This window comes from Monodelphis domestica, chromosome 3 (assembly GCF_027887165.1).
Source record: "Monodelphis domestica isolate mMonDom1 chromosome 3, mMonDom1.pri, whole genome shotgun sequence".
Classification (NCBI taxonomy): Eukaryota; Metazoa; Chordata; class Mammalia; order Didelphimorphia; family Didelphidae; genus Monodelphis; species Monodelphis domestica.
The window spans coordinates 193,247,563-193,270,384 of NC_077229.1; the positions used below are offsets into that span (position 1 = coordinate 193,247,563).

At 37.8% G+C, this 22,822-nt stretch overlaps 1 protein-coding gene and 1 non-coding gene across 3 annotated transcripts in view; both read right to left on the reverse strand.

Annotated features, from left to right (window-relative positions):
- SLC22A23 (solute carrier family 22 member 23) overlaps window positions 1-22,822 on the reverse strand; it is a 277,033-nt gene that overhangs the window by 203,167 nt on the left and 51,044 nt on the right. For both annotated transcript variants that reach the window (XM_003340677.4, XM_007488028.3), the window contains exons 2-3: window positions 14,389-14,492; window positions 3,788-3,942 (exon numbers count right to left, since the gene is read on the reverse strand). In XM_003340677.4, coding sequence (XP_003340725.1) covers window positions 3,788-3,942; window positions 14,389-14,492 — 259 coding nt within the window. The remainder of the gene's footprint in view (window positions 1-3,787; window positions 3,943-14,388; window positions 14,493-22,822) is intronic.
- LOC130458697 (U4 spliceosomal RNA) lies at window positions 685-825 on the reverse strand. The gene has a single exon (XR_008918088.1). It is a non-coding gene; the product is annotated as a U4 spliceosomal RNA (small nuclear RNA).

The following is a 22,822-nucleotide window of genomic DNA, read 5'->3' on the forward strand; positions in this document are numbered from 1 at the left end:
TTTTGTTTTATCTTTTGTTTTTTTAATTGAGAAAAGTAAACTGGACAACATTTCCTTCCTTTCTGGTCCACTATGAAAGAAAACATCATGTCAGCTTCTCCTTCCTTTCTTTGAAACAAGCATACAGCCTCTTGGCAACTTTCTAGGGGATTTTGCTGTGAGATATCCAAGGAATAATAGGAAACTGAGCTCTCAAAAGCTCCCTTCTATGTCCTCCCCACTTCCTACTCCATCATTTTGTACCTTATAGGGAAAGATAATGATAGGTACTATTCAACAACGTTTCAAAGGAACATTTAGAATCAGGGAATCTCCTGGGGGTTTCTTCATAGGAGATGGAAGAGGAAGGAATGGAGGCAGGGGCATGCATAGGGAGTTGATGGTAATAAAGAACTGGAGTCAGGGCTAAAGATGATTCCTATTAGATCAATGTTACAGTTAGTGAGGCAATAGTCAAAGAGAGGATGTTGGCTATTAGGGGTTTGCCCTCTCTTTTTTCTTCCTCATCCTTTGTATAAGATAAAGGTGGCAATGAGGTCCACAGATTTGGGAAGCAAAGGCAGGAGAGAGAGGAAACTGTAAGTTTCATGGAAGCAAGCATCTTATTTGAACTTTTCCCCCCTCCTTAATGCCTAGTATGATGAACTCTTTGCTCCCTCTATTTCTACTTAATAATGGAAGGATTATCATGAAAGACCTCCTCTGTATCATTCCAGAGGCTAGGAAATGGGAATGATAGAATTTGAGTTAGGTTTTGTTTTCAATAAGCAATAATCTCACCTTAGTTAAACCTTATTGGCCATGAAACTGCAACTGCACAATGCTTGGAGTTTTAGTGAGGGATCCCAAACAAGAATTGGGTTCAGATAAGTTGAGTTCACCAATTGATTAAGAGAAGGGAAGACTAATTTGATGAGAATACATTAACTTCAGGCCTAGCTGCATTTGCCTTAGTCATAATGGCATAATGCTGTGGTGTTGACCCTATGGCACACACGCCTAAGGGGCACTCAGAGCCCTCTCTATGGGCACACACATTGTCGTCCCAGCACAGAGTTTGCCAGAATTCATTACTAGAAAGCAAGAGGGACATGGGGCCAGGCTGTACTACTCCCCCTCACCTGAGGATATTTCTCTCATCACCTGTCCCTCTAAAAGGTTCACCATCATTGGCATAGTGTTACCTGTAAGAGCAAAATAAAAATGACACCAAACTATGCTCTGAAAAAGTAGGGGACTTTCCAATGAATACATTAAGTGAAATAAGAACCTCTCAGTTGAAAATGAACATCTGAGTTAAATTGCTTGTTAAAAGAAAAAATACCTAAAAAAAACTTGCTTAACTTTCCAAGATCCTCAGGTATGATTTTAATCCTTTGTAAAAGGCATTCAATAAAATTTTTCTTAAGCAAAAAGAAAAACCAACCCCTAAATGATAAATAAATATACAGGCAACATTCCTCTTATTAAAAAGGCAAACTAAATACATCCAACCCTCAAGAAACCATAACTATTACTACCAGACTTTAGTAAGAAGTATCTTCCTTATGTCCTACTAACTTCTTCCTAAATTGCTGTTTATTCTGCCACAAGTGCTACCATATATTCTACTTTGACATATCATCTCCTAAGTTCATCTCCTTTCTTCTCTTATCTACTCACCATGTCTACAGATCAGATCACATCCCCCCCCAAAACACCAAGAGATGAGCCAAATTCTTTTGTTGTATTAGAACTTGTATTCCTCAAAATCATAAACATTGGCTGGGGATGGAGGCTTGGAAATCTTTTGCTATATTGAAATTTTCATGCAATAGTTCTTGTGATGATATTGCCAAGGAGCTCTATTTCCTTTAGCCAACTTTCCCTCAGGTGACGAGCAGAGGAAAAATGCCATGATTCTTCCTGTCAGAGATATCTGGGCAAAAATAAGAACTTACAATCTTTTGCTAGGTTTTATTTGGGGTCTAGGGAAGGAGATGAAATATCACAGAAGAGCAATGAGTGACTTCTTGAACAAATAAGTTCAAGAGCCCTGCCTGAGAGGGAATGCCATAGGGCTGCCACACAGAAATAGGACTGCCATATAGTCTCTGACATACTTCTAAACAGAAAAGATATAGATTGGAGACAATAATTAAAGGATAAATCAAATACCTGTTCTTAGATATGTCCACAATACAAAGGTACAGTAGTAGCTAACATTTATGTAGTACTTTGAGCTTTTCAAGGTACTTTTTACATATATTATCTCATTTTAACTCCACAACCCTGGGAGGTAAGTGCTATTCTTTATCCCATTTTATAAATGAAAATACTTAGACAGAGGTGAGGCCAGATTTAAACTTGGGTCTTTCTGACTTGAAGCCTAGCATTATACCACCGAACTGCCTCTACAATAACAGATGTGAAAGTTCTATAGATAAGAATATCACTTCAGGTACCAAAACTTACCAAAAAATAACCATTTTTAATAGACTCACAAGTCAATGGCTGGAAAAACTTCCTAAAATGTATTGCACATTTTCCCTGCCATTAAAAAAAAAAAAACAAACCCTTACCTTCTGTCTTAGAATCAATATTGTATATTGGTTCCAAGGCAGAAGAATAGTAAGGGCTAGACAGTGGGGGTCAAGTGACTTGCCCAGGGTCACACAGCTAGGAAGTGTCTAAGGCCAGATTTGAACCTAGCTCCTCCCATCTCTATACCTGGCTCTCAATTCACTGAGCTACCCAGCTGCCCCCTCCCTGTCATCTTAAACAGAGTCTAGTGAAAAGGGCTTAGAGGCTGTCTCAAAATCATTATGAGAATTTGTTGTTATTCTGGACTATGGCACAGGGATGAGCTTGGGGATCACTGAAGTACACAATGCTAAATGCACCCATACCATTCAGTTCTTCCTTTTTCTCTGCCTGCTGATTATGATCTGGTAACTATTATTTTTCCACAATTTTTGGCGTGAAGGCCTAAAGTAGGCTACACTCCTTTTCTGCCTCTTTGGAAATGCTTAAATAAACTTTAGCCAGCTATTTCCTCCTAAGAGAATTTTTTTTCCCCTCTTTTAAGTGAAATTACCAGGCTAGCAAGACTGAGCTGTACATGAATGAGATTTTTTGAGAATTCTGATCTATGCTTGCAACAAAAGTTTTTAAAAAAATAAATAGATATTTAGAGAAGCAAGGAAAACTTTTATGGGGCAGAAAGCTACATGGAAGAGAAGCCTAGGAAGCAATTGAATTCTTACTCCATCTTCTAATTCTTACTTATACTGCAGGCTATAACTCATCTACCAACAATTCAAAAAACTCATGTGGATGTACAAGGAAGTAGAAATGTGGGTTATTAAGCAGCCTCAATGAGAAGAGCTATCAAAAATAAATCCAAAGTGTGCATGATCTCAAACAACCCAGATGCAGAAGAGTAATTATCCAATGATTTTAATATTGTGCACAGAAAATAAAGGAGATTCAATCTGTGACCCCAAACCCAATGTATTTTGGTTGCATAGGCCAACCCTAAATCTTCCAGATAAGGGTAATGCATCCTCATTTGTTTTGTTTGAGCCCTCTGTTACAGAAAACAACAACAACCCAGCTATTAGCCCAATTCTTCCTGGAGAATTAAGACATAGTTAGAAGCAGGTAAGTCCATTTGACCCTTCCAAAGCAGCTGCTTTTGAAGACATGAGCAACATGTTCATTGTCCAACACAAAACCCTTCTACCAAGACTACTTACTCAACACATTTCATTTCAATTCAGGTCAGGTTTGAAAGGTTGATACTTACTCAGTGCATACAAGGTAAGGATTATTCCAGCCAGGCAAAATCCTTCAAAAAACCTGAGGGTGCTGAACATTGTCACATTCACTGAAAGCGCCACAGTCAGTCCAAAGATCAGAATGAATATGATGGAAAAGAGCAGCACCGGCCTCCGGCCAACCCTGAAAAAAAAAAGCCCAGAGGGATCATCATAGTTCTTGCGACAGTAGATAACAAAATTAAAAGCTGCACAAAAACTCAAGGAATTATATGGTAATAATAATAACAAAATCAACATGCTATTTTAAGGTTTACAGAGCATTTTTATAGACATTGTTACGCCTTTGATTCTCACTATGAATCCTTTGAGGTAGTGTAGATATTGAATATCTCTCCTTTTATATGATGAGGATGAATATTACAAGGCTAAGAGGTAGAACTTGCCCAGGTTTACCCAACTAGGAGGTGCTAGAAACAATATTTAGAACTCTAAATCCGGAGCTCCATTACAGCAACACTAACTCTCAAGATATTCTCATCAAGGGGAAGTTGACTAGAGATGGGGGGTCCTGGGTTCAAATATGGCCTCAGATACTTACCTATTTGACTCTGGGCAAATCATTAAACCTCCATTACCTAGCCTTTATCACACTAGTGCCTTGGAACCAATACACAGTATTGATTTTAAGACAGAAGGTAAGAATTAAAAAAAAAAAAAGATTCAATTCTAAGTATTGATTCTAAGACAGAAGAGTGGTAAGGGCTAGGCAACTGGGATTAAATGACTTGCCCAGGGTCACACAGCTAAGACAAGGCCAAATTTGAATCCAGTACTTCCCTTTTCTGAGCCTGGCTCTCTATCCACTGAGCAACCCAGTTGCCCCCTGTGAGTATCAATTCTAAGACAAAAGGTATGAGTTAAAAAAAATCGAATCAATCAGTGCTATTATGCATTTATTATGTGCCAGTATTATGCTGGGCTTTTCCCTAAAGGAGTTCACTCTATCTTGGGAGGAGACCATATGTCTAGGTAAGAAAGTATAAAAAAACACAAAATATATGCAAGGTAATTGGTGGGGATACAACAGAGAGAGAGGGAGGACTAGTAGCCAGGGGTAATCAGGTTGGGCTTCATGTAGAGGGTGGCATTGATCTGAGTTTTGAAGACAACTAGGGATTCCAAAAAGTGGATTGACCTTGCCCAATGCAGTCATTTTTACAGATAAGACTGGCAGGTGTAGAGAAGTTCTATAACTTGCCAAGTCACACAGCTATCTAGTGAATGAACTGGAGCTAGAATCCAGCTCCCCAGAGTCATATGGTACTCTTTCCATTATTAAGAGAAATGGCTTAATTTCTTCTTCTACTTTATATAGTACTTCAGGGTACAACAGAGATATAATTTAAGACAAGAGCAACCAGCAAAGTCAATAATTCTCTAAACATAAACCTTAACACACCCTCATGCCAGATGATCAGAGAAATAAATGAACCTTGAACTGAGCTCTAAAGTCAACAAGTGTACAAACTAGGGGACACCCACTAAGCACAGCTTCTCCAGGTCCTAGCCTTAGCTTAGGTTAACCCAGTATCTAGTTGCATATCCAAGCTTCTCCTCATTTTAGATTTTTTTTAAATTAAAAAAAAATAGGGCTAGAAGACCCTGAGAGAAGTCCTGAATATGCCACTTACTGTGGTGATCTAAGGAAGGACTATTTTACTTGAGGTCACCAGTTTCCACAGTTAGTAAATGTAAATAACATTACTTGGTCAGTCAGTAAACATTTATTAAGCACCTACTATGTATCAGGAGTGGGCAGCTAGGTGGCAGAATGGATAGAAGCTAGACCTAGAATCAGGAAGACTAATCTCCATGAATTTGAATCTAGCCTCAGATACTTACTAGCTATGTGATCCTGGGCAAGTTATTTAGTCTTGTTTGCCTCAGTTTCCTCATCTGAAAAATGAGCTAGAGAAAGAAATGGTAAATTACTCCAGTATTTTTGCTAAGAAAACCAGAAAGGTTTTGGGAGACTCAAAGGGTCAGGAAGAGTTGGGCACAATGAACAAACAACAAATGTACCAGGAACTGTGCTAATTGTCCCGGATAAAAAAAGGAGTAAAAAAGACAATTTGGCCTTCAAGGAGCTTATCATCTAATGTACTGCCCACTCTCTGGATCATCATAAAAATCAAATGGGACAATGTGCCCAGAGAATTTTGTAACTACAGCATATAATAGATAGTTAATGACACTTTCTTAGAGCCATTACTTTAATGATAAAGATAATCCCTCCACAGATACAGATTACAAAACTTCCAGGCTTCTTCATCCTGCAATAGTTTGTCCACACTTCCCAAACATGGTTCCTATAAGGGAGGAGAAAGACCCAATATGAATGAAGGTTACCTCTTATTCTTTTTAGATTTGAGGTATACCAATCACCACCTGTGGTTTAGTCACAAATGTAGCTTGTCTCCTTTTTCTGGTCACACATTTGTATAACCTCAATTACAGAATGTCAGAGTTGGAAGGAACATTAGTAACCATCCAGTTCAACCAATGCCTGAACAAGAGTATCCTTTGGGGGGGGGGGGATGTGGGGCAGTGAGTTAGTGCAATGGATTGAGAGCCAGGCTTAGAGATGGGAGGTCCTGGGTTCAAATCTGACCTGTGTGACCCGGGGCAAGTCCCTTAACCCCTATTGTCTAGTTTTTATTGCTCTTATGCCTTGGCACCAATACACAGTATTGATTCTCAGGTGGAAGGTAAGAGTTTTTAAAAAAGAGTATCTTTTATGACATAACTAAAAAGTAGCCATTCAACTATTACTTGAAGAACTCAAGTGAAGGGGCACTCACCAACTCCTAAGATATCTCCATCCTAGTTTTGGGATAGCTCTAATGATTAGGAAGTTTTTCCCGATAGCCTAACTTTGTCTAGTTGCAACTCCTGATTCTGTCCTTTGTGGGTAAACAGAATAAATATAGTCTCTTCCACCTAACGGCCTTGATTTTGCAATACTTGAACATAGTTATGATGTCTATATCTCATTCCCAGTTCTTTCAATTGATACCCATGACACATGAACTTGAAGCCATCTCCTGTCTTGGTCCCCCTCTGGGTTATTAAACTCCTTCCTAAAATGAAGCACCAAGAACTGAACAAAGTATTCTGGTAAAGGTATAATCTCCTTATTCCTGGGTGCTACCCTTGTCAATGTAACCTAAATTGACATTGGATTTCTTTGCTGACATATCACATTGTTGACTTGCAGTGAGCTAGCAATCACTGAAACCAGCCCTAGCCTGCTGCCACAGTCTTTTTCAAATAGTTGTTTAATACTCTCTCCCTTCCCATCTTATACTGGAGAAGTTGATTTTTTAAAAACCTAATTATAAGGCTTTACACTTATTCCTACTGAATTCCATCTGATTAGATTCAGCCTAAAGTTCTAGCCTGTCAGGATCTTTTTTGAATCCTAACTCAGTCTTCCAAGCCTTAGCAATCCCTCCTGGCTTTGTTTCATCTGCAAATTTGATAAGCACATCATCTATTTGCATTTTTAAGCCTTTTATTTCTATAGAATGAAAAAGCCTGATCGCCACTAAAATGGGAAGGGAGTTTTAGGGGCCATACGGTCTTTTCCTTGCTTTTGAAATACCCAAGACTGCCACTGAAGGTAAACCTGTTTTAGTTGTTTTAGGGTATATCTGAGGGTGGGAACTGAATAAGAAGGAATAAAATTGGTCTGTATCCTTCCATCCTTCCAAACCTTCCAAATTCTCACTGGACAGAATGGAGGGAAAAGGAGAATGGAGCATTGTTATAAACTTTGGCTCAGATTCCAGAAGCTTTTTTCCTGGGAGCTTTTAGATGAGGGCTATTGCTATCCTTCATACATAGAATGCTCTCCCTCATCTTCACTCCAGGCTTCCCTGGCTTCTTTCAAGTTCCTGCCAAAACCCTACCTTCTACAGTAAGGCTTTCCAAATCCTTAATTCTGGTAACTTTTATCTGTTGATTACATTTCCTATTTATCCTGTACTTTCTATAGCTTGTCAGTACATAGTTGCTTGTCTACCGTCTTCTCCATTATTTTGTGAATTCCTTGAAGAAAGGGACGATCTTTTGTCTTTCTTTGTATCCCCAGTGATTAGCATAGTGCCTGGAACTTGGTACGATCTAAATAGTGTTGCCGACTCACAGGAAGAGAAGAACATATCATGGCTTTGCATGCTTCCCTCAATTCTGTCCCCGGTGGTGTCCTATAATTCTATAGAACTGATCATTTCCTTCATCTTTAACTTCAACTCTTTTTCCCCATCATGTCCTAAGACTCCCAGATGTCAAGCTGGAGAACCTTTTCTCCTTATGCTCCATGTCACTATTTCTTGCTTATGTGTATTATGGACTTTTCATTGCCTTTTGGATTAACAATAATTGTAATACTTATAATTTGCAACCATTTAATATTATCAGAAGAACACCGATTAAAGAGACAGTCTTTGGCAACAGCTGACTTAGTTTTAGATAGTTTTAAAATCCAATGAACCCCAATCTTCTCACCAATCAAAAATCAATTACTGGGGCAGCAACTGCCTAGCCCTTGCTGCTCTTCTGTTTTGGAAGCAATACTTAGTATCAGTTCTAAGACAAAAGGTAAGGGTTTAAGAAAAGAGTTAATAAATTATTCCAGTGTTCTACGCAATGTGCTAGACTGTCAGTTTAAAGGAAAAGAAATGAAACAATCCTTCTCTCAGGGAGTCTCCATTCTATATCAAATATAAAATGTAACCCCTACTTGAATGTAACTCCTTGAGAGTAAGCTGTTTCTGACAGTCCAGAAACTTAATACTCGTTTTTACTGCATGCCTACTGTGCAAAGTCCTGGACATTCAATGGCCGAAACAACAACAACAACAACAACAACACCAAGTTTGTTGAATGAATTACAACCAAATACAAAACTCCTTACATCTTAAACATACTATCATCTAGGAGGCTGAATGACCATTCTATCTTATTGAGGTGACCTATACTGAAGGACTAGCCAATAAGGTAGGATTCTGACCCAGGAAGGAGAAACATAATGTTTAAGAACAGCAATAAGGGGGCAGCTGGGTTGCTCAGTGGTTTGAGAGCCAGGCCTATAGACAAAAGGTCCTAGATTCAATTCTGGCCTCTGACACTTCCTAGCTGTACGACCCTAGGCAAGTCAACTAAGCCACACTGCCTAGCTCTTACTGCTCTTCTGCCTTGGAACCAATATACAGTACCTATTCTAAGACAGAAGGTCAGTTAAAAAAAGAAAAGAATGGTAACAGAATGGCAACTAGGTAGCTTAATGGATAAAGTACCAGGCCTTGAGATAGGAGTTCAAAGCTGAATTCAGACACTTACTAGCTATGTGACTTTGGGTGAGTCACTTAAACCCTATTGACCAGCTCTAAAAACTCTTCTGCCTTAGAACCAATACAAAGTATCAATTTAAAAAGAAGGTAAGGTTCAAATCTGGCCTCAGACACTTCCTAGCTGTGTGACCCTGGGCAAGTCACTTGACCCCCATTGCCTAGCCCTTACCACTCTTCTGCCTTGGAGCCAATATACAGTATTGACTCCAAGACGGAAGGTAAGGGTTTAAAAAAAAAGAAGGTAAGAGTTATTTTAAAAATGGCAAAAGAATCTGAACAGATTTTCATGGGGAACATTTGAATATATTTGAACATATATGAATATGGCTGGTAGCTCATAACCATCCAAGTTGGCCATTTTAGTTCAGTTGATTAGAACACCATTTTAATGAGGCCAAGGTTGTTCATTCAGTCTATGCACTGGTCAATTAACTTGTCTGCTGTCTGCACCCTTAACCTTGGCTGGCTGACTGACTTACAAATGCATGCCCATGGTCACAAGGCAGACAGAGTGAGTATAAAGGGTTTAATACTAATCCTTCCTACTAATGAGGAAATGATGCGAGGAGGATATAAGCCTAATGTGGGAAAAGAGCAAACACTCTGTCCTTGCAAGGCAACAACAAATTAGGTGCCCTGGTGTATTTACATGCCTCTTTTGGTCTGCTCAGTTTTGTTCTTCACACCTCCATCTCTATTCTCCCAGGCCCATCATGACACAGTTTGAGTTATTCTAGTAATTAAGAAACATTCGATGTTTTTTAAATACATTGTGGTCAAGTACACTGACTTCTCTCACAAAAAGCTGTCATCTAATAAATAAGTAAATGTTAGTATTATTTTGTTCATTGCTAAATTAGAATCTACATAGCAGTATGCAGTGAAATATAGTGAAGAGAGCACTGGCTGGGTTTAGGAAGCCCTAGGATCAAGTCGTACCTCAAAAACTTACTATCTGGATAACAATGAGCAAATCATTTCCTTCTCTGAACCAGTTTCCTCATCTATAAAATGGGGATAATAATAATAATGCCCATCTCACAAGTTTGTTGTATAGATCAAATGAAATAATGTTTGTAAAGCATTTTGCAATGCAAACTATTATTATTAGGCAAATTTGGTCCAAAAATGAACATTGAAAAAAAAAAAAGCTTGCTGTTTGAATGTGGATTGTTCTTGGTGACCTCCAAAACCCCACCTTGTAACAGGGGACTCTTCCTCATAGACACATGATCTTGAGAATAATTTCCAAACAGCCACAAAAACCAAACCAAAGTTCTTGGCAGGCTTTTTGTTTTCTTTATATGTTGTTCTTTTTATTGATGCAGGGTTCAGACTGGCAATAAAGTCACTTAGGGTAGGGCTCAGAACCAGAACATCCCAACTCCATCAGAGAAAGGTGACACTAGTTTCTCAGAAAGTCAGAATCCAAACAAGGTCTGCTCTTCTACCTCCCAACATTTTTGCCACCTGAAGCCAATGGACATGGATTTTTCTCAAAGTAGAAGAGGACACAAAGAGAGTAAAGTTATACTATCAGACTTTTGATCTGTCTTGAAAAGGGGAGCCAGCCTTATTTGTCCTCTATTTTTCTCAGCATGTACAGCACTGTAGCAAAACAAAACATCTCATTCATCTGAACCCATCAAGTATTTATAAGGGCAAATAATGTCTAAATCATAGCATGAGATCTTAATGTAGTGATTCTAAGTCTATGTGTGTGTGTGTGGGGGGGGTTCTACAAATTTAAAAACATTTTTTGGGTAACTATTTCAATGGAATTAGTTTCTTTTGTGGTCTCATTTATTTAATTATTTTTGCGTTTAAAAACAATTGTTCTGAAAAGGGGCTACACCAGATGCCAAAGAGGTCAGGATCAAAAGTAGTTAAGAAGCTCCACCCTAAAGGTACAGGGACAAAAAGAAATTCATGTTTTACATGTAGGGAAAAGTCCAAAACATGTTCATCTGAGACAGCATGGTCTAGATGAAAGACACTTAGACTCAGGTTCTAGTTCAGCAAGTTACAAACTTTCCAGTCATGTAAACTTGTACATGTTGCTAATGGTCTCACTGAGGCTGTTACATCGTATATAAAATGGAAATAATGAATGTTGACATTACCTATCTCACAGGGTTGTTGGGAAGAAAGAGCTGTGTAACTTAACTGTGAGCTATTCTCACAACTGCTCCATAATAAAATTCCACATCTTTAATTGATATTTTTCTTTCCCAATGCAAACATTTTTTTTTTGGCATGGGAACAAGCACAAAGCGAAAACAAAGTCTCTTCCAAGTATTTCTAGAAAGCAGGGTGCCTTATGTCATTTTCAGCATGACTTCCCATCCTCCTAACCCCTTTCTTTATGGGTTCCTAATACATATGTGAATAATTAAAGAACAGAACAAGATATTCCTTTAGATCAGGGGTTTTTAACCTGAGGTTGGCGAACTTCTTCTATAGATAGATAACTATTTCACCACAATTAGTTTCTTCTGTAATCTTCTGTGTTTATTTTCATTTAAAAAATAATTCTGAGAAGGGGTCCATAGGTATTACTAAATAGCCAAAGGGGCCCATGATGCAGAAAAAGGATAAAATCTCTTGTTTTAAATAATTGAAGTCATCCTTTGTATTTCCTCCAACACAGATGTTTGGGTAAAGAAGTCAAGAATAAGACAGGTATACCCAGGTACAGAGAGGGCACTAAAACCTCTTTGTTAATAAACTTTAGGAATGTGCTAAAAAGTATCACAGTTATAAGCAGATGATTAAAGGTATTAAAAACAAATCAGAAATATGTTAAATGAGAAAGGAATTTCCAGACATACAGTTATGATTAGAAATGTCCACCACACTTCGAAAAATGCGTAAGAACTTCTGCTGTTATCTATCAATGACCACCCTGGGTCTACCTACCAGGGACTATTCAGCAAGCTCTCCTGGGCCAGTCTAACTTCTCACTGAGCTGGACTTTTGTTTTTAACAAGTGTTACTCAGGGAGGGTTACCTTATTATTTTCCACATGACTAAGAATTCTAAATTAATCTAAGGTTTGTTTAAGAAACCTTAAAATAAAATAAAACCCTATGTTTTTACTTTGCTAATCTGGCCTTTTGAAAAGCCATCACAAGAATTCCATGACTTTTATTATTTATTAATGCATTTTATCAATGAACCAGCAGTCATATCTTGTCTCAAAAAACCTGAATAGCTTTCCAGTGCCTACAGGATAAAATCCAAATTTGTTAGTCTAGGGAACAAAACTCCCCAGTGTCTAAGGTGCAATGGACCTATCCTCCACCAGACAGGTCACCTCTATTTTAGCTAAGCTGTTTTCACTGATCCTGGAATAGTTTGGTATGCTAGTGAATAGGTAGCTAGTCTTAGAGTCAGGCAGATTAGGGTCTGAATGGCCACCTCTAATACTTGTCAACTACATGTCCATCAAGTCTGCTCCAGGCCTAAATATAAAATCCTATAACTATCAAAGCCTATAAATGTTAGGAATATTTACTTGCAGGAGCAAGAACACTTAGTTTATGCTGATTTCTCAGAGCATGAGACTTAAAGTCTTGCCTCTTGATGTTAATAGAGTTAATATATATATATATGTGTGTATATATATATATAAAACATATATATATTTATATATATCTGAGATATATATGAGAGCTATGGAATATATTTAATAGATTTATATTTATATATATTTATATCATTTCATAATTGATAATATATAACAAATATATATACATATATATATTTTACAAATAATATATCATTTGATCCCCATGACAACCTTGGTAGTTATGTACTATTTTAATTCCTAAAACTGAGGCAAGCAAATTTTAAGTGAGTTGACCAGGATTATCAAGTTAGTAAGTGTCTGATGCTAGATTTGAACTAAGATCATTCTAACTTCATGTCTCGTATTTTATCCACTGTCTTATCAACAGGTTCATTAAAAAAAAAAATCGCTCAGAATCTCAGCGAACTCCAGTTCTCTCATCTGTAAAATAGGGCAAGATGATTGTGAGGATCAAATCATTTTGCAGATCTTAAGGGACCATATCAGTGTCAGTTATTAGTATTAACTTCTGTTCATTCCCATCTCCAAGCCTTTGCTTGGAAATACCTGTGCCTGAATTATTCTTCTCTTCTTCTTATACAAATGTCATACATCAAAGTAGAACCCAAGTCTGACATTGGCTTTCCTGGATTTCTCAGCGCTACCAAGATCACTTCCTTTTAAACTATATAACAAATGTTGTAGATGGGCATTTATCAATCTACTATCTCTCACTATACCGAGCAGTAGTTTTCTCTTCTCCACCTAGGCAGAAGCTTGTGGAGGGCAGGAAACATTTTTAAGGCTTTATTTATAGCTTTCTTAGCATAGTGCTAAGCAAAAAGCCAAATAATTTTTTTAAATGGAGTGTAGAATATGAGTATTAATATATTGACAATGGAATCTAGGAAATACATGAGTATGGAGGAAAAAGATATATAACAGCTGTGTTTAGGAAGACTAAAATCCAACATCTTCAAGTTTTATTTCAAAGTGGTCTGCATTACACACCTTATATATATGTGTATATATATGTATATATTTATGTGTATGTGTGTATACACACACACATATAATACTTTAGTTCAATGGTTCTCAAAGTGGGGTTTGGGGATTCCAGGGGCTCCATAAGACCAATACATCTGGGCATCCCTTAGGTTAAAACTATTTTCACAAGAACATTAGGATATTTTAATTTCTAAATATTTAATTCTAAATAGATATAACCTACATAAACCAAAATTTTTTATGTGTGGGATCCTCTATTACCTTCTGTCTTAGAATCAATATTAAGTATTGGTTCCAAGGCAGAAAAACGGTGAGGGCTAGGCATTTGGGGTTGCTACTTGCCCAGGGCCACCTAGCTAGGAAGTATCTAAAGATAGATTTGAATCTGGGACCTCCCATTGCCAAGCCTGGCTGACTAGCCACTGAACCACTTAGTTGCTCCTGCCCTCAATAGTTTTAAAGTGTGTAAATGGGTCCTGAGATGAAGAAGTTTGAGATCTGCTGCTTTAGTGAATACTTTTTGTTCTGAATTATCCAAGTAACTGATTCAATCTTCTGCTTTGAGAATCAAAACACAGTACAGAAGAAATTTAGCCACATTGACAAGGTTTCTCCAGATAAATTTGGTACTTACAAGTCAGCAATACATCCAGTTATTAGATAGCCAAAGATAAGACCAACCAGTAAGGAAAACTTAGCAATATGGACCTTCCAGGCAGAGTCACACACAAGATCCCACTAGAAAAGAAGAAAAAAATAGCACTATGAAATAAACACCAATGAATAGTATTGTATTTAATCAAAAGAGCATAATGGTCAGACTTTACTATTGCTTAATTTCAGCCTTTTCTGACAAATTCTGTTTGGATCCTATTAAATGATGGAAAATAAGCAGGAGATAAAGGTTAACATATACACAAAAGGAAAACTCAATCTTTTGGTCAAATATAGGGGCAGAATATTAAAACATTTAAATTTAGTATCTGATTTGTGTTCCCTGTGTTACAATTGCTATGAAGACATAGAAACCTAGGGGAAGAGAATTATTCACACAAGTTTAGATTAAAATATTTTAAACCAATGCCATTTAATAAAGTTGGAAAAAACTCTACATATATGCATGTGAAGCAAGTTTCATTAAATCTCACCTAAACGAGAGCATATGTTATAATGACATTTCAGGAAAAATTTTAAAAAACTAATAGAGAATCATGAGAAAAATAATAGAAATGAATCACCAGCATATGCTTTTTTTTTAAATTCTCAAAAAGGAGTCAAAACTTTGCAATCTGTCTTATGAGTGAAAGGACTGTAAGCTAATAGAATTTGTATTTCTATTTTAAAAAATTTGACGTACGTTTATTAACACTCACTTTAATTTCCAAATGTATTACCCTCCTCTCTTTCCCCCACCAAGTAAGCCACCCTTGCACCAAAAATGGGGGGACAGGGAAATCAGTTAATTAACTGATGCCAAGAATGAAATTTTTAATATTTTAATTTCATTCTTAGGATAGAATATAAAAGCTTTTTGAGACTTAAGATTGCTTCTTTTCTGTTTTAAATTTTCAGTGCCTGGCTCATAATGGCCATGACTAAGTCAATTATTGATTGATTGACTATTTGACTGAATCAGTGGACTGATTGATAGGAGGCAGTTAAGTGACTCAGCAGATAGAGTGAGGGGCCTGGAGTCAAGAGGACTTGAGGCCTCAGACATGTCCTAGTTGCATTAGCCTGGGCAAGTCATTTAATCTCTGATTGCTTGACAAAAGAATCTACTGGATCCAATGGAGAAGGAAATGGCAAACCACTCCAGTATCCTTGCCAAGAAAACCTCATAGATAGCTATGGTCCATGGAGTCGTGAAGAATTGGACACAAGTCAAGAATAATTAATAATAAAAAATTGCTTTCCAGAATTTTGCATAACCAATAGTCCCTTTACTTCTGCAAAGATATATATTTTCATTTCTTATTCAAGGACAATGTCCAGTTTTGCTTTAATTTTTTCCATTTATGCTGTAATAATCATTGTGAAGTCTTGAGTTCAAATCTTAACTCAGAAATTTCTTAACTGTGTGACTTTCAATTGCCTAGCCCTTACTGTGCTTCTGCCTTGGAACCAATACTTAATATCCATTCTAAGACAGAAGGTAAGGGTTTTAAAAAATAGTAATTGTGCATATTATTTTTCTGGTTCTAGGTATGTCACTCAGTCAGTTTATATATGTCTTCTCATGCTTTTCTGAATCATTATTCATCCTTCCTCATTTGTTTAGCCATTCCCCCTAAATCATGGTGTTTCTATTTTTTGCTATCACCAAGGTTGGCTCTGAGTATTCTGGAGTATGTAAGACCTTTCTTTCTGTCTTTGACTTCCTTAGCACATATCCCCAGAAGGAGAATCTAAGTGCTCCAGAGTGTGGACATTTTAATAACATTCTCAGCTTAGAACTGTATTGGCAAAGACATGCAATGTGTGCCCTACCATATTGGAGGGGGTTGCTCCTTTCCCTCTCTCTACCACAAGTGAGGACATTTTTTTTGCATGCCTCACCCTCTCTGCCCAACAGCCCAATGCGAGCATATCCTCCCTCTACTCTCTGGGGTAATGGAGGGAGGTGGGGTGATGCACAGGCAGCTAGAAGGTGCAGTTTGGGCACATGATCTCTGAAAGGTTCACCAATGCTCACTTAGAATATGGACTAAAGCAAGATCTATTTAAAATTTTTTTTCTACCATTGTATAACAATTTGTTGACTGATATTTCAAAAAATTGCTTTTCAAAATAGAATGTAGTTCCACCAAAAAATGCATTCATTTGCCTTTCTGTAGCTCCTCCACTATTGATTATTCCCACATTTTGTCTTCTCTGCTAATTTATTGAGTGTGAGGTAAAACCTCTATTGCTTTAATTTATCATTCTCATTAGTGACCTGGAACAACTTTTTATAGTTCTGTTAACAGTTGCAATCCTTTTGAAAATTATTTATTTAAATTCTTTGACTACTTAAGCAGTGGGGAGTAGCTCTTTGTCTTGTAGTTGTGAGAGTTGATTTTCTTTAAATCTTAGACGTTAAATATATAAAGATAGGAAGAACATTTATTAAGCACTTATGTGCCACCACTATGATATGTGTTGGGAATACAAATGAAAACAAAAAGATAGTCTTTACTTTCAAGAAGCTTACATTCCAAGGGAAAGAGAACACCTACAGGGTACCTGAAAAGCTGGGAGGTAGGTGGGGAAGGAAGAGAAGGGAAAAACAGAGGAGGTGGTGTGTGTGTGCATGTGTGTGCATGTGTGGGTACATGCATGTGTATACATATTTTAAAACCATAAACCCTACTAAATAAACCCTACTAATATTCCATTCTTAAAATACCATTGTACTTTCTTATTTCTCAGGTGACCATCACCAGGATTCTTCTATATCCTACACTAAATAAAACCAAGATATAACTCCAGTGATAATAGTAAAACCTCAAGGAAAATTCAGATTTATAGGGATAAGATCTTGGTGGTGAGGGTACCATTTCCTTCTCCAGCAAGTCATTTAACCTTCAGTTTCCTCATCCATAAAATGAATTAGAGAAGGAACTGGCAAACCACTTAAGTATCTTTGCAAAAAAAAACCAAACAAACCCCAAAACAAAACCCTGACTGGGATCAGGAAGAGTCAGACTTGTGTCGGAACAAACGAACAACTGAACAAGTGTGTTAAAAATTCCCTCTTGAAATCTTGTTTTTACTATTTGCTACTTAGACAATGCCTTTAAAATAGAGCCTAGATAAGCTTAAGATTAAGCCCTTGTTCTAATAATCACAAATTCTAAAATTAGTTGGTTTTAAATTACTGATTTTTAAAATATATGCTCATAAAAATGATAGCCAAGAATCATTCATTTAAAGAAAAGAATCTAAAGACAAGACTATTTGAAAACATAGTGGTTCACCATTTCCTTCTCTAGCTCATTTTATATAAAAGGAAATGGAAACAGAATCAAGTGACTTGTCCAGAGCTGCTTAAAGTATCTAAGCCCAGATTTGAACTTGGGTATTTCTGACTCCAGGCTGGGTGCCCTACCTGTTGTACTACCTTGCTACCTAAAAAAGTGTTGGATTTTAAATTGGAGGCCTGGGCTGAAAGCTCCACTAATTACTGCCTGGGTAAACTTGGGCAAGTGCCCTCACCTTTCTAGGCCTTAGTTTGGAGGGAGTTGGTCTAGATACCAACCTATTAATAAACATTTATCAAGCACCTATTTTATGTCAGGTACTGTGCTAAGAGTCAGAATACAAAGAGAGTCTAAAGTGAGTCTTTGACTTTAAGGAGCTCAGTCTAATCGGAGAGACAACAAACAAATATATCCAGACAAAAATTCTATACAAGATAAATAGGAAATGTAAACAGGAAATAATTAATGGAGAGAAGGCACTAGTATGAAGAGGGGTGAGGAAGGATTCCTGTAGAAAATAGGAGATTAATAGTCCGAGTGGAGGAGGGAGAGCATTCCAGACATGGCAGTAGCCAGGGAGAATGCCTGGGGCAGAATGATAGATTATTTTGTTCTTAGAACAGCAAGGAGGCCAGTGTCACTAGATTAAAAAGAATATGGCAGGGAGTGAGATGTAAGCAGACAGGAAAGGTAGGCTAGGATATGAAGGGCTGTGAATGCCAGAGTATTCTGTATTTGATCTTAGAGGCCATAGGAGATTACATGGTTAGATTTGTACTTTAGGAAAAATCATGTTAGTGGCTGAATGGTGGATGTACTGGAGACAGAGAGACTCAAGACAGTCAGACTCCCAGCAGACTATTGTAATAATCCAGGTGTGAGGTAATGAGGATCTGCACTACAGTGAGGATAGCGTCAGAGATGAGAATGAGACGTATTCCAGAGATGTTGCAAGGCAGAAATGAACAATTGTTGGCATTGACTTGGATGTGGGAGGTGAGAGGTAGTGAGGAATCTAGGACGACTCCTATGTTGGGAGTCTGGGGGCCTGGGAAGATGGGGCTGCCCTCTACAGGGAATGTAGGAGGTGGAAGGAGTGGTGGTAGAGAGCTTTTAGAGGGAAAAATAATGACTCTAATTTCTTTCACTAGAAAATGGATGATTCTGGGCTCTAGAACCCAGGAGTTTTTAATCTGAGGGACTTGAACTTTTAAAAAATGTGTATTTTGATAACTATTTCCACATTATTAGTTTCTTTTCCAAGCCTATGTACAGTTTTTGTTTTATCCATTTTATAACATCATTCTGAAAAACGGTCCACAGGTTTCACCAGATTGCCAAATAGGTACCCACACCCAAAAGTTATCCTGGACAAGATGAGTTCTGGCTTCCTCTTTTTTTAAAACCCTTAACCATCCATCTTAGAATTAATACTATATGTTGGTTCTAAGGCAGAAGAGTGGTAAGAGCTAGGCAATGGGGGTTGAGTGACTTGCCCAGGGTCACATATTTAGGAAGGGTCTGAGGCCACATTTGAACCTAGGACCTCCCCTCTCTAGGCCTGGCTCTCAGTCCACTGAGCTATCCCAGTGACTTCCTCTTATTCTCAGTTCTATGATCCTACTTTAGTTGGCTGGAATCAAGCTGGTAGATTAAGAACCTCCCTAGCATGACCTCCAGTTTATAGGTGGTCAAGGTACCAAGAAACTGACTGAAGCATGTGTAATACCATATAAGTCTGGGATGGGAGAGACAGGGAGCTGCCATGGTGCTGTAGGAATATGTTAGGAATAGACTGGTTTCAAGGATAAATTAAAAGAAGGGAATTTTGATACAACCCCTGTGAGAAGATTCTGGGAAAGTGAGGAATTGTCGGAGTTTGAAATGAAAATAACTGCCCTTACTTCCTTCTTGGATTTTCTCTGAGCTGGAAGTAGGTTGGACTCTGCCTGAATTTCCACCAAGCTGAAGGGTTTTGCTCTGATTTTCCCAGGATAGTCAAAATTTCATGGAGAAATTTCTGACTTCTTGGTAGAGAATTTGTTTGGAGGAAACCATTTTTCCCTGAGTCCAGAGATCATCTGCCAGTGGTTCATCTACTAGATACCCTCTTGGGCTAAGGTAATCCAAAGATTTTCATCTATTACTGTGGGTTACTTAGTGCAGCCAAACCCAGGTTTTCCCTTTCTTTTGCTAATCACTATTGGAAAGATTAGGATAGAGTCAGATAGCATGGGAGAGGATTTTTAGGTAAAACAAGGTACTGTAAGCAGGGCACAGAGAAGAAACAGAAGGGACTCCTTTCTCAGGAGACTTATAAGTTGGGTGGTTTGTTTTAAGAGTATTAGGGTCCTATCTACCAGTTTCCCTTATTCTCTTTTATAAAATAAACGTTGTTTTTTTTAGAAGCCAAGGGCTTTGTGCTTTACTGGCCCTGGGGAGTTCCTAGGTGGGTGGCATCATCTCACATCCCTGTTCCCCATTACACCTCCATGTTTTCAGAAAAAATCAAGAGATTTCATCCACACTTGGGAATATGGAATAATTGCTTTGTGTCACATTTGGTCAGTTCTTCCTTACCACCCCTCCTACAGGGGAGAATTATGTTCAAAGATGAATTTATTTTTACAATGTTTTTAACTTGGCCATAGCCCCACTGCTTATTCGACAAAAGTGTTCAATTACGTTCAAGAGGCTCTCTTCCCATCTGACCTGGCAGAGGTATCAACGTGTTGGTTAACAACCACTATTCCCTTACTACTAGAATGTTTATTTATTGATTTGTTACTCTATACATAGGGACTTTCCCATATAGACAATTTAAAACTTCTCTACAGGAACTTAGAAACCACTTTCAGATGACCTCTTTTAAGAAATCTTCCTTGATCCTCCTCTCTGTATCTACCTCCCGTTCCTTCCTAAAATTTCCATACAGCACTTTGTGTGGATTTTTTCTGTAATATTTAATATTTCGTATCATATATATTCATCTATGTGTCATATCCCCTATATATAGAATACTGCAAACTCTTAGAGGGCAGACATTGAGTTGTTTTTTATTTCTGTATCCCAAGTACTTTACACATGGCAGGTTTTGAATAATTTTTTAAAATAATATTTTATTTGATCATTTCCAAGCATTATTCATTAAAGACAAAGATCATTTTCTTTTCCACCCCCCCACCCCCCCATAGCCAACGCGTGATTCCACTGGGTATCACATGTGTTCTTGAACCCATTGCCATGTTGTTAGTATTTGCATTAGAGTTTTCATTTAGAGTCTCTCCTCTGTCATGTCCCCTCAACCGTTGTAGTCAGGCAGTTGCTTTTCCTCGGTGTTTCTACTCCCACAGTTTGTCCTCTGCTTATGGACAGTGTTTTTTCTCCTTGATCCCTGCAGATTGTTCAGGGACATTGCATTGACACTAATGGAGAAGTCCATTACGTTCGATTATACCACAGTGTGTTTGTCTCTGTGTACAATGTTCTCCTGGTTCTGCATCACTTCCTGGAGGTCGTTCCAGTTCCCATGGAATTCCTCCACTTTATTATTCCTTTTTGCACAATAGTATTCCATCACCAACATATACCACAATTTGTTCAGCCATTCCCCAATTGAAGGGCATCCCCTCATTTTCCAATTTTTGGCCACCACAAAGAGCGCAGCTATGAATATTTTTGTACAAGTCTTTTTGTCCATTATCTCTTTGGGGTACAAACCCAGCAGTGCTATGGCTGGATCAAAGGGTAGACATTCTTTTATCGTCCTTTGGGGATAGTTGAATAATTTTTAAAAAAATAAAATTCCAAATATTTTTGTTGTTGGCTTAGTTGTATCTTCCTCTTTGTGACCCCATTTGGAATTTTCTTGGCAAAGACACTGGAATGGTTTGCCATTTCATGCTGTAGCTCATTTTCCAGATGAGAAAACGGTGTGCAATAGGGGTAAGTGACTTGCCCAAGGTCACCCAGCTAGTAACTGTCTGAACCCAGATCTGAAACTCAGGAAGACAAGCTTTCCTAACTCCAAACCCAGCACTCTATCTACTACATAAACACTTATCTAAAACTCAAGAATGTATCCCAAGTACATTCCAGTCATCATTCCCACCCTCATTTCCCCATGGATAATTTAGACTCTGCCCTTAAAACTATCCTGGGCTTTGATAGGTTAGCTTTAACCTGATGGTGCCCAGAACAAATGTCCAAATCACATCCTGGACATTCAAAACTCCAACTCTCCTTTTATTTCTCCTTTAAGTATTGTTTTCTTTCAGAATACAAATCCCTTAAGGATTTCCTGTATCTTTCTTTCTAGTACTTATATCTCTAATGCTTATGATAGTATCTGATACTTAGAAAGTACAATAAATGCTTTATCTTTCATTAATTAATCAGCTATCCCTAACTTCTTCAGAATGGTGCCGAACAAGGTAAGCAGGGTGAAAACCAAACTAGGGCATTCAGAAGACCTCTGCATCTCTTCTTGAAATTCAGTAGATGGTTAGACAGTTTGGTACAGGTGGTCCAAATCCTTTGAGGACTCTATTCTGATAGACAAAAAAATGGTCAACTATGGTACCAGCTTAAACTTCTGAAGTACAGTATTTATTTTTGAAAAACTAGATCTGTGGTTTTATCCACATAGGAAGCTCTTGATGAAGAATTTCCTTTATGAAAGCTGACTGGCACTATTTTTATAATTTATATTCTTAAAATATTGCCTAAAAAGAGTATTTTGATTAGGGAGGATTTAACTATTCTTCCAGAAACAGAATTTTCAAAAAATCTAGATTAGAAAATAGACCAAATTTTCTAGTATTCATGACAATTAAAGTCATTTTGCTTAGTGTTCCATTCCATTTTGCATTCACATAGTCTCCTGTCACCCCACTCCCCACCTGGAATCTGGTGCCTGAGGCAAAAAAAAAAAAGGAGATTTGGCTTTTTTTTTTAAACAGATTATAAAGGGCAGTTTTTGCTACAAGTCCCCAAGCAAAGTAAAGATTCATATAGGCCAAGTTTTTTCTTTCTGGGGAATACTACTTTCTTTATTGTCCTCCTGTCCCCCAGTACCTCAAAGGCCCTATGTTGTGTCCTTGTGTG